The sequence below is a fragment of the Genypterus blacodes genome, unplaced genomic scaffold, assembly GCF_046128005.1.
Source record: "Genypterus blacodes isolate CSIRO-AG114 ecotype Tasmania unplaced genomic scaffold, CSIRO-AGI_Gbla_v1 ptg000032l_1, whole genome shotgun sequence".
Taxonomy (NCBI): Eukaryota; Metazoa; Chordata; class Actinopteri; order Ophidiiformes; family Ophidiidae; genus Genypterus; species Genypterus blacodes.
In genome coordinates this window covers 7,422,501-7,440,409 of record NW_027466845.1, presented here as the reverse complement: position 1 = coordinate 7,440,409, position 17,909 = coordinate 7,422,501, and the positions used below count along the sequence as shown (strand labels likewise).

The 17,909-nt window shown below is 44.2% G+C and overlaps 1 protein-coding gene across 2 annotated transcripts in view; it reads right to left on the bottom strand.

Moving 5' to 3' along the window:
* Positions 1–200: 200 nt before the first annotated feature.
* Positions 201–17,909, bottom strand: part of pde2a (phosphodiesterase 2A) — a 100,322-nt gene continuing 82,613 nt past the window's right edge. For both annotated transcript variants that reach the window (XM_076146125.1, XM_076146126.1), the window contains exons 10-31: positions 14,310–14,384; positions 14,149–14,190; positions 13,425–13,493; positions 13,162–13,292; positions 10,781–10,892; positions 10,618–10,657; positions 10,046–10,109; positions 9,682–9,763; positions 9,358–9,532; positions 8,843–8,955; positions 7,586–7,663; positions 7,389–7,511; positions 7,137–7,207; positions 6,722–6,844; positions 6,515–6,602; positions 6,082–6,129; positions 5,817–5,891; positions 5,602–5,701; positions 4,934–5,046; positions 4,185–4,223; positions 3,960–4,066; positions 201–3,604 (exon numbers count right to left, since the gene is read on the bottom strand). In XM_076146125.1, coding sequence (XP_076002240.1) covers positions 3,370–3,604; positions 3,960–4,066; positions 4,185–4,223; positions 4,934–5,046; positions 5,602–5,701; positions 5,817–5,891; positions 6,082–6,129; positions 6,515–6,602; positions 6,722–6,844; positions 7,137–7,207; positions 7,389–7,511; positions 7,586–7,663; positions 8,843–8,955; positions 9,358–9,532; positions 9,682–9,763; positions 10,046–10,109; positions 10,618–10,657; positions 10,781–10,892; positions 13,162–13,292; positions 13,425–13,493; positions 14,149–14,190; positions 14,310–14,384 — 2,103 coding nt within the window. In that variant the 3' untranslated portion in view covers positions 201–3,369. The remainder of the gene's footprint in view (positions 3,605–3,959; positions 4,067–4,184; positions 4,224–4,933; positions 5,047–5,601; positions 5,702–5,816; positions 5,892–6,081; positions 6,130–6,514; positions 6,603–6,721; positions 6,845–7,136; positions 7,208–7,388; positions 7,512–7,585; positions 7,664–8,842; positions 8,956–9,357; positions 9,533–9,681; positions 9,764–10,045; positions 10,110–10,617; positions 10,658–10,780; positions 10,893–13,161; positions 13,293–13,424; positions 13,494–14,148; positions 14,191–14,309; positions 14,385–17,909) is intronic.

Below are 17,909 nucleotides of genomic sequence, written 5' to 3'. Positions count from 1 at the left end.
ACAATGTTTCTGCAGCTTTGGAGGAAAGGACTGGGTGTAAATGATGCTCGTTGCAACTCAGTAGAAGAACCACCCCATTTGTCACAGTTGTCGATGACATCACAGCGCCCTCATAATGACACCATTCTGTCACAGTTCATAATTACAATATTTACCTCATTAATGTAGTGTGAACATTTAGAGAGAGTCAACAAAATCAATTGGACTTTCACCAGATTTATTCCAAGAAAAAAATAAATTCAAAAAATTCACCCATTTCTCTCCTCAAAATGTCCTTGTTCATTTTATCCAGAGGAGAACAAGATGACCACCACTCAAAATCCAAAACAAATAATTAACAGATGACTGCATTTCGTATCATTTATACATTTCAGTTTAGTCAGGGTTCTTATTTGTGGTAGAGTATATATATATATATATTATTATTATATATATATACCATACATACACATAGTTTGTTTCATCCCTCCTGTCTAAAAGTCTAAGCATGGGATTGTTCAAAAATGGCATGAGAAAAAGAAAAGAATGCAACCACTGTAAATACATGACAGAACTGAAATACTTCCCATTTTAATAATGACGGACAATCGAGTAGGCTAACATTTTCTTTTAAAACTCTGATATTATTTACAGTAGTTAATTTTAGCCACTTTTAACAGTTATGTCACATGTGATCATTACGATGGCGTTACATCACAGGCCTCCATCCTGCTGTTCTGTGATGACGAGAAATAGATTGGGTTCATACTTCCTGGACAAGCAGCAATTTCAGAACTGGTCATAATCAATCAGACATGTGCCGTATGAATGTAGCCCTCACCTTCACTCTATGGTTCAAGCCAAAATTAGAGGAAAAATAAAAATCTAAGCTATGCCTGATTTCTCTTTGCAACTTGGCCAGGAGGTGGACGTCGTCTGATTGGCACATACAGCCCCGACTTTCTATGACGGACATAAAGGGACAGATGCACACTGTGTAGAAAACTGTCAAAGGTCTGGACTCTCAAAAGCATCTTAGCACTCAAATGAACCATCATCTAAGACTGAAATGCTTGTGGGAATTCAGATCTAAAGCAAGAATAATTTAACAACAGGTATTTACAGTACATAAGTGTTCATACATCATCACAGAGGCAGACGCTTGGTATTGCACATGGAAAAGGCAGGTGTGTATGAATAGTGTGTCAAAATAACAGCAAAGGGGGGAAAAGCCACGCGTGAGACAGAGCTTGAGACACCTGTTTGCCCTTTAAAACATTTGAGACATTTACGGTAAAAATATTGAGTCCATGAAGCAGAACAAGGCGGAGCCATACACACGATTTCAGTGAATCATGCTGATGCATAACCTGATTTCCTGATTTAGATAATACACACAATTATTCACCTTTCCAACCAATTTACCCGCTGAATGCATCCCCACAAGGCCTTTCAAAGAAAAATAATCAACATTTCAATCCTATAATTGCCGTGTTCTCTCCCACACGGCCGTCGCCCCCTGGTTGGACCGAACCTGCTATGGCAAAAACTTGTCCTCCCATCCTTTTGCTCCCCCCCCCCCTCTCTCTCTCTCTCTCTCTTTCATTCCCTCATACACCCACCCATGCTATCAACTCCTCGACTCACCGACTCTCGCTCCTCCACACACCACCTGCACCCCGTGGTGTCCATTACAGTGTGTTTCCACGGTTACCTCATGTTAACATTGCAGCATATTCTACATGGAATTGTATACAGTTAAAAGAAAAGAAAGAAAAGAAAAGAAAAGAAAAGAAAAGGCGTATTATATTAGAAGCAGTGTATTTCCACCGCCTCTAAATGCGCGGATGTCTACTCGTATGGGGCAAAATCCTCTAGAGGGCTGAAAAATAATGTATAATATAATTCAAATAATAAAATAAGGTCTACATGCGATAAAGTGTCTTGAGAAATGTGTAACTTCTATATTTCTGCTTGTAAAAGAGAAGGAAAAGCATGGATGGCTCTTATGTCTTCCTGTGTCCATGGTGGCTCTGTCAATAAATTAGGACAGATAGAAGTGAACATGACATCTGAGGTCTTCACACAGATAAACACACACATATACATTATCTGAGCCTGGTGATCATTCATTCAGCACATACTCAAACTATATCTAACAAATATATAACATACGTACTAGACACTTTGTTTCAATTTCCCATATATTAAAAGCTCTAAGAAAGGCAGCAAAGATGCGCAATAAGGCAGATCTGTAACACACTCTACTCTGGCACGTATACACTTAACACATAGGATGGATCATTTAAAGGGCTTCGGTTCGCTTTCTAACTAAAGTGATTTCGTGGTCAAATAATCTGGAAAGCAAGAGAAAAAAGGAGAGAGAAGGGTGGTGGAGAAAAGAAGGAGAGTATTCTAGGCATTGATGGCGTTTCTCTGAGGTGTGTACTAAATGTGGTAACGTGACGATGCATATACACAGTGTGTGTTTGATGGTTATACTGCACGTGGTGAGGGGAGTTATGGCTCGGGCTCTGTGACTTTATAATCCATCAGTGATTGTCAAATTGTCCCCTAAACCCCAAAAATGGGTTCATGTGAAATGTCACACACGAGAGGTCAGATACCGCTGAAGCAAATGATCAACATGTCTCCTGTACAACACAAGTGAACTAAAGAAGCGTCGAACAGCTGAATACAAAATCTTCTCTGATGGTATAAAAATGGACGGCATTGACGTATCGTGATCCAGATCAAAGGAAAAATACATGAGGTGTCCATACAGCATGCATTCATAAGCATCAGGTAAGGGACCGTGTGTGCGAGCTGCATGTGTTCCAACATGTTCAAAGCTGAGCCGTTCAAATCAATATGAGCTGTTATGAAACATTGTACAGAATGTATTTAGCACTTTATCTCACTATGACATGTTTCAGAAGAATGGATTGTTGTTTCTTCGCCGTTTGTGTGAGTGTGTGTGTGTGTGTGTCTAACCAGTATGTGCATTGTTCATGTGTCTGTGTGTGTCTTTTTACAATCTAAATCAAAGATTAGTACTGTATGAAGGAACGTGTTACTTGTAGTACAAACTTATTTTTCCAGTGTAGTTGCTGAAAAAGATGAAGTCACTACCTCCCGCTGTCCTGAACCGGAGACACAAGCGTCGTGAATCTTATCAGGAGTTGCTTTGACTGAATCAGCTCGGATAGAGCTACTCGTGCAAATCACTTCTCAGTCTATTCAACTTGCTGCGTTCTGCATGGCCTGCTAAGCATCTAAGTGATTGATAGCGGAGAGACTCCTCACTCTGGGCTCGTTAAAAAGGAGATCCTCAGCCTCTTATTGGACCGGAGAAAACTTCAACAACTGCAACACAACAGGTCACTCCTGTCACTGACCCCTCCCTCCTTCCCCATCGTCAAGGCAACCATTGAGGCAGTGGTCGTCACTCCCGAAAGCACCCTGTGACTGCAGCAGCTCGTATTCCTGGTCCAGGAAGTCTAGGCTGTTGTTGCTAGGCAACCCCCGGATGGTGAACTTGTGGGAGACTTTGGTCCACTGCTCTCGATTGGCCGCCACTCTCTCATACAGCTCAGTAGCCCCGGGCAACAGTTCAGATAGCAGCCTATTGGGACAGAGGTGAGAGGGTAATGGTGGGGTTTGCTTTAGTGTGATAATGTAGCTTCAGGCATGGACCCTCCACAAGAATCACACAGTCATCTGCATTTCATTACCATTCAGACCCTTTAAATTAGCTCAGTTTAATGTCATTCATGTGGATAAACCAACATTTGACATTTGTGAAGCAAACAGTCTGGGAATCTTCCTAACTATCAGTCCTAGATTAAAAAGGTATAAATGATAACTGCATATTCTCATACAATATATGATACAATCCTCTAAAACAATAGTTGTAATCTGAAAAATGAGGAGTTTTAGAGGTTACAGAGGTGAGAGAGAGTTAAAGCTTGGGTGCTCACTTGTAAATGGGCATCGCAATGTGCTCCATGAAGCTGATCTGCAGCTCTGGGATGTACGCCTTCTCTCTGTCCATCATCTCACTGGGCCTGTTCCCCATGGCCTTCTCCTGCACACACACACACACACACAGTGGTAATGTATGACACAAAGAAAGAACTCATTATTGTTTACGATTAGCATTTTAATTTCACAATATATAACTACTGACATAAACTGACACTCACCAGATCGCCTTGAGAGAAGAATTCTTTATAAATCAGCTCCTGCAGACACACAGAGGCACATGTGTTATTGTTCATTCAAACACGCAAACACATTCGTGACATGGCAATAACTAATACTACCCAGGAATTGAAAACAATGTACTATTGCATTTATTATCCAGGGTACTAAGTGTTAGGTTTGGACATGTGCCCTGTCTGAGCTGAGAGAGCTGCCCAGAGGAGAAAACAATACTTGGATTGTCTGGCACCACAGGAACGCTACAGTCATATTTAAAAGCCTATTCCTGTTTTAGATAAACATTTGAATATTCCTTTTCATTATTCTGAGCAGTGAGAGCAACACTGGACCAGCTGAGCAGTATAAGCCTGAGGCGAGTGAGTGTGTGAGCTGTACTTTAGGTTTGGGGAGCAGGATTATAGAGGATTTGCTGCAGGTTCGGGGTGTATGGGGATTTAGGCTGTATGATTTGGGACAAGGGTCAGAGGTCTGCAGCTGAAAAGGGGGCAGACCAAGATTAAACACAATCCTAAAATGGAGGAGAGTTTCACAGAATAGGATATCATGGACCACAACATTACTACTCCTACAGCCTGTACTGTACATGACTAGAAAGCAGAATTAATAAGTATCTTCATCCTAACCCTGAGATCCAGTATGCAAAATGTGTTGTAAATGTTAAAATACCAAATGGTTTAGTGAGTATTAATATAGATATGATCAGATTCTCTGCTGCACACTGGGTACTGACAGCGATCTTGCGTGTGGTCTTCCAGCCCTTGGTTTGGTCTGACAGGTCGCACGACGTCATCAGCAGGCACAGCAGCATGGAGCGGTGCGTCCGATTCTTTCGATTGTATCCGTCTGACGCGCACACAGACACACACACACACACACAATGTACAATGTAGGAGCTTTAATAGACAGCAGAACATCATTAAAAAACATAACTTGCTCTGAGCATCTGATAACATCAAATCGTGTCTTTTAACAGCAACACTAAATTGCCGGTGTGATTTTGTTTAAACCTTCAAACTCTTTTGGATCATTGCCAACATGTTGCACATTCTGTGGAAGCAGCTGCCAATTCATTAGCAGGTCTTTAATGTCCTTGAAGGACTTTAACAACTCCAAATTGATTGCACTGGGCAGACCTCCGCTCAGGAAAACATATAATTAGTTGCATTGGGGCGTAGCAGATAACTCGCCATGAGGTTATAACCAATTACATTATATAAGGCCACAGTGAACAACTGTCTTTAAGAGAGTAAATAGTCTTACAAATAGTAAGAAAAGAAAATGTGTTGATTTGTTTTGGAGGCCATTCAGGGTTCATTAAGATAAATCATTTTCCTCTGTGCACTTCAAGATCTCAGACAAGCAGCCAAGGTTAAGAGCTAAACAACACAAGCGGCTTACCATCAGCCATCTTCTGCAGGTCTTTAAATATGCGAAGATGGTGAGCCAGGTCTGTAGCCAGAATGATCTCTCTCATTAAATCCAACATGCGCTGGTAGTCCTAAAAATGGCCAAAAACAGGGACAACAGGAGTTAGTTCATGGAATTTAGGAGAGAAACAAAAACAGCAAGGGAAACAGAGAGAGAGAGAGAGAGAGAGAGAGCGATCTGCTCACCTTCCTGGAGAACTTATCGAAGATGTTGCAGCCATGAGTGTTCAGAATGGCGATGGCCTGGGCAAAGTGATGTCTCTGGCATGATAAACAAAACACAGACAAAATCAAAAAAAAGCCAATGAGCGATTTACACTTAAAAGGCTGCCATCGCCTCAGCAGTTTGATGACCGACCACTAGGTGTCGTACTAGCACAGAATAACAACAGCGGTCAAAGGAGTCAGAGCTCATATCCATAAAGACAAACAGACATAAATGTGAGTTTACCTCCATCACAGATCCCTCTGAGCTGTACAGAGCAGCCAGCACTGATTGCTAAATATAGATACAAAAACAACAACACAACAATTTAGTGGGCGTTACACTGTGTGACTTCAAATGAAACAGCACCCTTCCATTAAAGGAGATGTCTTGTATTGTAGTAGTCATTAGTCATTCTTGTCAGTTCTGATGTGAGATTTTGAAGAGAAATATGTAAATAAGCTGAAAAAACTGTCCTTTGTTGGAAAGTAAAATTCCCAGTGTCATGAACATCTTTTATTTATTTGTATCAATTCATTAAAGTGAAGTGTTCATGTGTAATGTTGTGATATTCAATCCGCCAGTGTGCCGTCGCTCTTTGTCATTCCTGGCTATTTTCACTGTCGTACTGACTCCGGGTAAAACATAAAACTGCCATCTTTGGAGTTGGCGTGCTCACCGAGGCGACTTGGAAAGAATTGTTGGTGCCGCGGTGATCCAGGTCGTGGCACATGCAGGAGACGAAGAGAGCGAAAATCTCTATGTCCCTGAGAAACAGAGTGAGGAGAGGAAGTGAGGGAGCACCAAGCCTAAAACTCAAATCAATCTGTGAAGCGTTCAAAGAGTGAAAGCTTCCATATGGCCGAGCAGAGCGGCGTGCACTCACTCGAGGTAGTTGGACAGCCCTAGGTTTTTGTAGAGCAAGTAGCAGAAGTGTGAGACAGAGAAGGCGTGCATCCAGTTATGGTACGGAGGGTCCCTGTATCCTTTCTTCACCATCAGGCAGAACCTGTCACCAAGGCAACAGATATATTTCCATGGGTGTCACAACTTAGTGACAGAGAAGTCGCTCTGGTCCAGCTGACCAATTGAAAATCAATACAAGCAAAGCCAGCAGCGCCCTGTGGGACGCCCTTTCTAACGCACAAAGGCGTCCCACAGGGAGCTTTCACCACATTGTTGCTGTCAGATAAAGCAAAAACAACACTAAATCAGTGTGTATACATCATTCCAATGCCAGACTGTTTGAAAAATGTAAAAAAAAAAGAATACAAACACACACACACACACAGACGACGTACCTGGCGAGAGTCTTCATGTCGATCTTGTATGTGTTGATGAAGCCCATGTCTTCAAACATGCTGAGGATACACTGGAGACACACCGCAAGGACAAAGCATCAGTGTGCTGTCGTGTTAACCCCTGTGTCCCCCCACCTGTGTCCCCCCACCTGTGTCCCTCCACCTGTGTCCCTCCACCTGTGTCCCTCCACCTGTGCCCCCCTACCTGTGTCCCCCCACCTGTGTCCCCCCCCACCTGTGCTCTACTCTTACCATGGGCGTGGTGTCGTCGGGCAGCGAGCGCGGCATGTAGGTGAACTCTGCAAAACACGGGTGGATCTCCAAGGACGGTTCGATCCCGACAACCAACAGCTTGGTGACCTCTTCCTCTGACACCTGCGACACATTCACTCTTAGTAGCTGCAGTACTACACTGCACCAGTATCTGTGTGTGTGTGTGTGTGTGTTACCTTCATATGGTACATCATCATTTCATTAGCCAGGTGGGATCTGAACTGAGCCTCGTGCACTTTCTTGTAGAGGAGAGACTGAGGGAACAAACACATCTCCATTACCGGCACAGCCAAGAAAAGCTTCGGCTTCAAAGTGAATCCAGTCGGTGAACATGAGACGCTCTATCTGACGCTCTATCTCTGTTTGAAAGACAAAATTATAACATCATGTGCTGCTCAAACATTCAGAGACACATGATGGAGATGGATTTGTTTCAAACCAAAAATCATCACAAGCACCAGAACATTACATCCTCATCTTCATCTTTAAAAGGCACAACTGAGATCAGTGACTAACAACAAACGGATCCCTGCATACATTTCAGGGGTTACTGAGGGAAAACACTCATCACATCTCCGCCTGTGAAGACCATAATAATCAAGGGCGTGTTTGCATAAATAATGCATTCTGTAATGTTAAATGATTAACGAGCTGCCAAGAAATTGATATATCTTCATAGTGCGTAGATTAACTGTGAATGATCTCCAGTCATTCTGCAGATGGCTTTGTTTTCCTTTACAGTACTTGATCAATCACTCGTCTGCCAGAGGTGAGACACGTGCATTTGCAGTGTAAGAGGAAGAAGAAGAAGACGAGAAATCAATCTAGTTACGTAGAGTGGATCCATTTTAATTAGTAGCTCCTGTATGTCCTGGTGAAAAGGTGAAAGAGAGCAATTAACCAAAGCCGCGTGCTTGTAAAAATGGATCCCTCGCTATCTGATAGACGCACGCTGTGATTGATGAGAGGAACATTTTCAAACAGCGTAGATTCAAAACACTTCCTTGTTGAAGCCGCTGCTTGAGTCTTTAGAGGCAGGCGCAGACAAAAGCGTCCATGATTACAACCTTGTTTTAATCTTACGACAACTCAGCAGGTAATGACGATAACACAATGGTGCGCTCCTCTTCCTCGTCTATCTGGGTATCTGAGCTGTCACGTACTGCTCGGCTGAATGTGTGTTAATGGGCCCGCCGCAGTCATACACTCGTCAGACGCTAGTGCGCCATAAAAGCCTTTCACTTCCATCACAGCGTGGACTGTCTTTAAATTTCCCTCGAGACTTCGCTCCACGCTGGCCTGACTGAGCTTTTTGCCACCGCTGAACTGATTCCATTTCTGTTCGACAGGATACATTTTTCCCACATCACTTACGACGGCTCGACAAGCCTCTCTCTCTCTTTCTCTCTCTTTTTCTGGGCAAGGACACTTACATGGGCGATGCTGATGCCGCAGTAGATGGAGAAGGCCGTGGCAAGGTCCTCGTCAAAGCGGTTGAACCACGGCCCGTTAGTTTTATTGACCAACTCGGCCACCCCGATCACCTCTGGGGAGGTAGGGAGAGAGAGAGAGAGAGAGAGAGAGAGAGAGAGAGAAAGAGAGAGAGAGAGAGAGATTCAACAGATGAGGTGAGGAGCGAGGAGTAGAGGCGATGTGGAGGAGGAGGGATGGAGTGGGAGAAAGTTGAGAATGAGAGGAAAATTGAAAAGTAGGAGATGAGTCATGGAGCAGAATATGACAGTTAGAGGTGCAGAACAGAATTTGAGTCACGCAGGGTGACATTAATTTCCCTGTGGAGGTGAATCGAACACACGCACAAAACTAAAATCGGAACGTTAACTCTTACAGATCGGACTGAGCTTCACGTGTTTCTCTGCCGTTCATACTGTGTGTGACAACGTATACAATGGTGTTGACTGTTCTGCACGTGAGGGTCACATGTGGCTACCGTTGTTCTCGTCTTTGATGGGAAAGCAGAGGATGTTGCGGGTCTTGAAGCCGGTGCTGTCGTCCACGCCGCGGTAGAAGAGAGGATGAGAGTACGCGTCTTTGATGTTCAGGGTCTGACCCGTGGTCGCCACGTGGCCCGCGATGCCCTGGTCTGCTGGGATACGGAACTCCTTCTGCACTCACACACACACATATACAAACACATGAGGGACACACAAGGATTCATGTCATCACTATACCTCATTAGGGTCACAAACAATCGGCACATTAGGATTAGAACTGTGATCGTGTGTGTGTGTGTGTATGTGTGTGTTTATTGTACCTCGTCATCACTAACCACACCCCCGTCAAACACCTTGGCCACTAACTCATGGCTGACACGGTCCAGCAGAAACACTGAACAGCTGCAGGTGGGGGAGAGAGTGATTGAGAGAGAGAGAGTGAGTGAGAGAGAGAGAGGGAGAGAGAGAGAGATGACATTAGAGCACGGCAGAGAGAGAGTGGTTTTATCTTATTTCATCATGGGTCATTTTGTAATGCTGATTAAATGAAGCAGGTCAATTAAGAACAAATTGCCAAGATAGCCTTTACAAATGGTCACACACGCACACACACACAGACAGACAGACACACAGACACACACACACAAGCCAAACACCCCTTCCAGGATGAATTAGAGCGCTTACATCTCCGCATCACTCAGGTTCCTGGCCTCCACTATAATTTCCTGTAACAGCACTGACACATCATCTGAGAGAGGGAGAGCGAGAGCGAGAGAGAGCAAGAGAGAGAGAGAGAGAGTGAGAGAGAGAGAGAGAGAGAGAGAGGGGCACAATGAGACAGAAACTGAGATTACAGCTTTTGTAATCAGCCGTTCTGTGTATTATTATGGTGCGTGTAAGAGGCTGTTTGTTTTGCCAGTGGAGAAAACCTGGGTACTTGTGAGCACGGTCATTCATCTATTACATCGCCTCCTCTTCCTCTCTGTGCTCACTGCTCCAGAGAAGAATCTAAATGCCCCAATGTAATTACAGGATCGAGAGGTGGAGCCACCGCCGATTTTTAAAACGTCCCTTTGGTTTTATGATTATGATCGGGAGCGTAATCACCTTTTGAGTCTGCCATACCTCATTGAATCATGTGCACCGTTCGTTTCACTAAGTGATCCCTTAAATATGGGCCATTAAAAGAAATTGCTCTATAACCTCCTTTCTTAACGGAGAGAGAGAGAGAGAGAAAGACAAGAGAACAAACTCACCCAAGTGTGTGAAGAGATTCTTGGCCACTTGTAAGAGCGCCTGTATAGAGAAAAAAAGGTAAACGTTCTTTACACTGCAGCTTTGTGCAGCTTTGGTGAGGGGTGTGCGTCTGAGGGCTGGTGTATAGATGTGTGTGTCTGTGTGTGTGGCTGCGTGAGATACCTGGCACTCCACTTTGAGCTTCTGTTCTTTTTGGAAGGCCAACGTCGAGGTGAGGACGGTGGAAGTGTAACAAAAGCAATGCTGGATGACATGTTCGTCCGCCTGCGTGTGTCTGCAGAGGAAAACACACAGACACACACACACACACTCAGATGGTAAGTCTGAATTGAGACCCGGCTAATAGGCTTCTGTGGGATTTTGATACACTCCGAGTATTCATATCATAAATATGTTGTGTGATCATGCGTTGCTGCTAACATATTAATGTCGTGTAAAGTGAGCCAAGATGCAACATGTTTACCTACAAGCAGAGATGAAGGAAACACCAGCTATGATCGTGTGTTAATCAGTTTCGGGGGAAATTAATATCTTCCCTCTGCACCAGGAGGGAACTGAAGCAAACCCAGATGTCCTGCCGGCAGCGGCTCGCTCTCATTTAAAAGCAAACGGCGTGTGACCTCGACGGCGTTAAGCAGTCAAATCGAGATTGATGAGCGAAATCATCCATGTAATTTGTAACCTGTGATCACCTGTAGTACCTCTGACAGCCCAGAGAGGGCAGTGGTACATTGTGCTGGCGGGGAAATTTGCTCGCTCTGAGCTGAGACTCTCGGAGCGGAACAGTCTCCCAGGCCGAGCACAGATCCCTGCCTCATTCGCCGGGGCTTGTGCACGGGCTGGAGAAAGGTCAGTCGAGAGCGGTAAAGCTGTCTGACAGAAGCCCTGAACATCCTCCATGATTTATGTTCGGCGGGATCGAGCAGAGCAGCAGCGTTGGGCCCTGAACCTCAGGCTCCAGTGTACCAGGTGTTCTTCCACCACAGATAGTTATTCACAGATGGAAAGCAACCTCCGATTGAAAACAAACAGGACTCCCGGAGCGCCCACACACACCGCATTACACACACAAAGCAGCGTTTATGCAAGTCAAATGTGCAGGGGGGGGGAATAGGCGCAGCTCCACCGAAAGCTTTTCACTGTCGTACGGCAAACATAAAGATAACATCAAAATGGAAATCTCAGAAGAAACTTGAGAGGAGTAGCTGCTTTTTGACTCTACAGTGAAATGTGGCGATTGTATCCTTGGCAGCTTATTATTCATGTTTTGTGAGTTTATCCTAACAATCTGTGCCATCTGTTGCTGAGATGGAGGGCATGGATGGCGGATGGCTTATTATTGCTGTTATATGTGTACAACAAGATGTTTGTGAGGGTTTACGCTCTTCGGTTTTATCTGGTGGCTATAAAATCTGAGTTATGGGCTTATTACCCCTGGATCCAAATATGCCAGGAGAGGATATACGTTGTTATGCACCTGTAAGAGACTAGATTACACTTTTGGGGGGGTGATGCAGGGAGGAGTTCTCACACACACTGAATATAAATATAGCTAATATATGATGAGATGTGAGGGATGTAGCTTTTTCGACGCACAGCCCGACTGAAATCTGTATGACTGTGCTCGGAGCAAAGGACAGATTTATCATATTTTATGCTCAGTTGGTACTATAATCCTGCTGCTGTTACTATGGTAATGAGATGCCAGTTCTGTCATCGGTGCCACTGGCAGAGGGAGAAATTATAGGATATGATCCGGTTTCATCTCTCATCAGAGGGAGCAGAGCAGAGGGGATTGTAAAGGATTGTGTGCGTGTGTGTTTGTGTGTTTGTGGTTTAAGTGAAAAAAACAAGAGATGACAAACGTTGTTCTCCCAACACTTTGGTAAAAGTGGAGACTTCACATACGTCTGTCTCACGAGAGAGAGAGAGAGAGATAGAGAGAGAGAGGATAGATAGAATATATGTATGAAAAGGTCTGCATGTTAAAAATAAGGATAAATGACACCTTCTGTTCCCGTAATTTAAATCTCTCTCTCTCGCTCTCTCCCTTTCTCTCTCTCTCTCTCTCTCGCACACAAACACACATAGCTGCAGTATATTTTTTACTTCAGTATTCAGGAAATTGCAGCATAGCTCCTGGCAGCTTGGACTCACTCAGACACACACACACACACACACACACACACACACACACACACACACACACCCACACATGCCCAACACGTAGTGCCAAAAGAGGCAGCCAAGCCATCCGATAGACTTATGACCTGAGTATAACACTTATAGCTGTCTGCCCAAACACACACGCACACACACACACACACACACACACACACACACACACACACACACACACATACACATACACACACACACACACACACACACACACACACACGCACACGGCTGAAACTGCTGGTATCCTTTCAATGGACAAATGCAGTTCATTCAATTGCAGCACAACATAAAACCTAAGTAGATGTTTGAGGTAAATGATACCGGGCACATTTATTCAGTCACTCAGTCACTCAGTCACTCACCTCTGTCCACCTTGCTTGTTGAAGGCGCACGCCAACGCCACCACCTGACCCCTGGCCCTGCTCACCACTGGGACACAGAGCATGGAGGAAATCTCACAGCCCAACATGCTGGACAGCTGCCTGCACTCCTCCTGAGAAGGACAGGTGAACACACAGCAGAGAGTGAGAGTGAGAGTGAGAGTGAGAGTGTGAGCGAGAGTGAGAGCGTCATATACAAGCAGGCAGACAGACAGACGGATGGACGGGCAAAGATCTCTACTTACGACACTGATGTCCTGAAGAGTGATGGACCTCTTCTTCTCGACAACCTGACCAAAGCGTCCGAACATCAGCTGGGAGAGAGAGAGAGAGAGAGAGAAAGAAAGCTACAATAAATAATAAAGATATATGCGACAGTGAAGTTCCTCTCTGTGAAGTTCCTCTATTACAGTAAATTAACACAATTAAGCTGTGGTTTATGAGTTCTATAGCGTTTCGCAAAAAACATTATCAAGATTTCACACGTCGTTTAGCCTCTGATACACAGTGTGTTCACACCATAATAGAAAACGCGCTTAAAAAAGTGCCACATCTGCACAAACACTGGGGGCAGAAGATTTAATGAGACATAAAACTCTTGTCTTACACCCGCAGGAAGCAATTACTTCTCCTGCCCAAATTCCTTAATTCCATTCCTTGCTGGGGACACTTGGGAATGCTATTGTGTCTCGTCACTCAAGGAAACCATCAATGATACAGCATAGTCTTATTAAACCTGCGCCGTGTGAAAAAATGAATCAGACGGATGAATAAATAAATGTTTGCCGAGGGATGGCTGAGAGACTGAAAGGATCAGTGAGCGCCCTCAGAAAATAACAGAATATATGCAGAAATGATTAAAGTGTGAACAGCCGGTGAGAAACAGAGCTGCAAATGATTAAATATACCAGAAAACAAATGTTTACATGTGGCGTGTTTAAATGAAAACATTAGTTCTGCAGGCTTTACCGGGAAGCTGATCTCCTCCTCCAGCACTTTGTCTCGAACCACCTGAAAGGTCACAGAGGTCACAGAGGTCACAGGTTAACTCAAATGTTAATTGTCAGGAAGGCTATTTACTGTCTGGTGATAAAATGGATGAGGCTTCTGTGCGTGTGTGTGTGTGAGACCTGGCAGAAGAGCTGGTGGTTGTCCTCTGACACCAGTAGGAGACAACAGCACTGTGATTGGGTCTGCTGCTGCAACTGAAGAGGCACAAACAATACCGGTATTGACATTTCATCAATAAAGAACATCTCATTTTAATCAGCACATCCAGATTGTTTTTGATTTCAGATGAGTCTGGGGTTTAAAGCTGAGGACAAATCAATGAAGGATGAAAAATCCATGCAGCTGAGGAGGAATTCATTATTGTCTATATTGTCATTCAACAGAATCAAAATGTGATCCAGAATTCTTTGTTTCAGGTCAATACAAATTGAACTGGAGGGCCACTCAACAGAGCCACTAGCTTCATGAAAAGGGACCGGGCTGAGATTAGTCTTGTTCTAATAATGCGCTGGCCTAAAGAGAAAGGAACAACAATAATAAACAAGATTGTTCCGGCTCCATCTGGGTCACTAATAAAAGGGAAAGCAAAACTGTTTTTCATAATTCTGACTGATTAGTGAATATTGCTCCTTTGTCGTCATGTTTGTTTCTTAATACGGCTCCTGTCCAGGCATAGATGTTAGTCCACCAGATTCAGATCCACATTTGTATATTACTTTTTGAAGGAATTGAGAAAAACACACACAAAATGTCCTCGAAAATGGAATAAATTGTTTAAAGTACTCTCAAATCTTCCCCAGGCCCAACATTTAATGAGTTCTACCCCGGGCTAAAATCGAAACATGAATTTTGATTAATCCTGCTAATAATCAATGGAAGTGAAAACCAACATGGATGAAAAGTTAACCTCCTCCTGTCTCCATACTACTTAGGCCGCAGTTTGAAATGTACATCACGTATTCCAACATACTAAAGCACCTTGAGAATTTTGTTAGGCAATTCCTGATTAATCAAATCTACATGTACTGCAAATATCCAATGAGCTCATGTCCATACCTGAATGTATAATCACCAATTTATATAAGATCCATTAATAAATGAGACTGAGCTAGCGGCTGGTGTCGGTGTGTATGAATGAGGGAGTGTGTATGCATCCAGCAGCTCTGGACATGCAGAGTTGTTAACGACTTCCTGCTGATCTCTGAGATGTGAAATATTTTGTGACCTTCATTAAGTTCTATCTGCCCAGAGAGATACAGAGGCATTTAAAGTGGACTGAATATTTTAAATAATATATTAACCCATACATGTACAAAATACTAAACTGACGCCAAAAGAATATCAAGTGAGTTTTTGTGTTAAACTAATTTTGGGCCAAAATGCCAGATAGACCCCAACAATAAAGAGGTCACACGTATTTGTTCTTTTTAATTATCACACACACACACACACACACACACACACACACACACACACACACACACACACACACACCTGTATACACGCAGACACGATCCTAACGGGAAGACGAGCACATGAACTCATATTCAAGAGTGCTGAAAAGACACCCACACACACACGTACATAGTTATAATAGCAGCATTTCCTCACACAAGCTGCTTCAGTAATCCACTGAGCTGGAAGCGGAACAAGCAAGACGGGAATAAACACAATCCACTGCCAAGCCCCCCCCTCCCCTCCCCCCTCCATCCCCCCAACCCCCACCCACCTCCCACCACCACCAAGTCACACCAGCAAACAAGCACTCAACAGGCACACACGTACTGTATTCTCACACTTGCTGGGTGCACACACACACACACACACAAACACACAGTATCGACATGCGCATGCACAAACTGTTGGTGCCCCACACACACACACACACGCGCGGATGTACAATAACACTGTGAAGTCCCACAGCAGTCGACCCCGAGCACTCCCCCCCTCCCATCCTTTCCTCTCTCCCCCTCCTCACCCCTGGAACTGCGATGACACAACACAACACTCGGGCAAAAAACAAATTGCGCGTGTGTACATTCAGAAACCCCTGCAGCCCTTTGTGCCTGCGCCACATCCTGCCTCTGCCTTCAGACACGCAGGGAAAAATGCAGCAAATGTAGCGGCAGCAGAAATGAAAGCTGACATTTTACAAACAAACACACACACACACACACACAAACACGCATGCACGCACACACACACGCAGGCACGCGCATGTACTCCAACACACTCGCTGTTAGTCAAGTAGAACAGGTGCAGGGAAGGAAAGGTACAAATGGAATACAAGGGTTGATTGATAAGTTCTGAGCCTAAGGGTTGTGTATGTGGAAGCGTACATCAAATTACACCTATGCACAGGTGTGGCTGTAATCTGTCTGTCTGTCTGTCTCTCACTGCAATAACTTGGACAGTTGTAATCCACTTTCATGGTGGTGCTATAACACCAATTCCATTCACACAGGCCACGCCCATTTGCACAGTGACTAGAATTTCCCACATTTAGATTCTGTTCTTTCCCATCTCCTCTGACAATTTATGCTCATTTGTTCCCATTTTTATACGTAGAATCTTTCCAATGCCAAGTTGGATACAATTTATCCATTTTACTACAATTTGCCGTGGAAGCTGAGCGGACCTGATGGTGGCGCTATGACAACAACAGAGAAATGGTGTTCATTAACCTATGAGCATGCCAGACCTCACTTGTGGCGCAGGTGTGGTATCTGAGATGAAAGTGTTGGCGTGCAGTAACTGTGTGCTTGCTGGCTTGATGCCCATGGTTGCGGCTTTGAATTAGTTTGTGCATAAACCCAAAGCAAAGACTCAGACTTTCACTTCCTAAACAGTAAACAAAGGCTTTAAAGACTGAGATTATGACGTTGTACCGTATTTTTTTTTGGACAGCCAAGAAAAGAGACTCGAATGAAAGTGGGATCAAATCCTTTCAGGTGTGTTGGCAGGCCTGTAAAGTTGTAAAGTGAAACCCTGCAACACACCCAGGATTTTCCAGCTCGTACGCTTTTAACACTCACTCGAATCATTTGCTTTGATGATGTCATCGTGTGGAGGAGCGGGAAAATGAAGGCAAAAACATGTCCTCTACTCCGGTATAAGATGATAAAACCGTCTAACAGAGAGCACATAAAAAGCAGCAGGCTAATTGTTTCAGTAAACCCCAGAGCAAACTAATGGCTGTATTTTATTGCTTATAAATTCGCCTTTTCATTTGTAGGAGAAAGAATGTGCTCTTTGCTCATTCAAACGTACTTCTCTCTCGCTCTCTCTCTCCCTTTGTCCTTTTGATTCAGTACAACCTTCATCTCTCTGCCCTCATTTGCTTCTGCTCTTTGTCACGTTGGCTTTATCTATGAATAATTCCATACATTTCAATTTTTTGTCCCGATAGCGAGACGCCTGATATCAACCCCATCTACTCGCTCTTCTTCCCTCCTTCCGCCACTATCGCCCATAGGACTCTATCTCTCCTTCCCTGCAATCAATCACTACACCTGTATATCGTATGTGAGCGCATCCTACGGGGAGTTTGAGGTAGTGACTGCGTGATAAAACACCTTCCTCACAGGTAATGATAGGGAGCAGGGGGAAGGCAGAAGCATGGAGTTCATGTTGTGCGTGAACTGTACCGCCTTTACCCAGCGTGAGTGTGTGTGTGTGTGTGTGTGTGTGTGCACGTATGTGTGTGTGTGACTGATCTC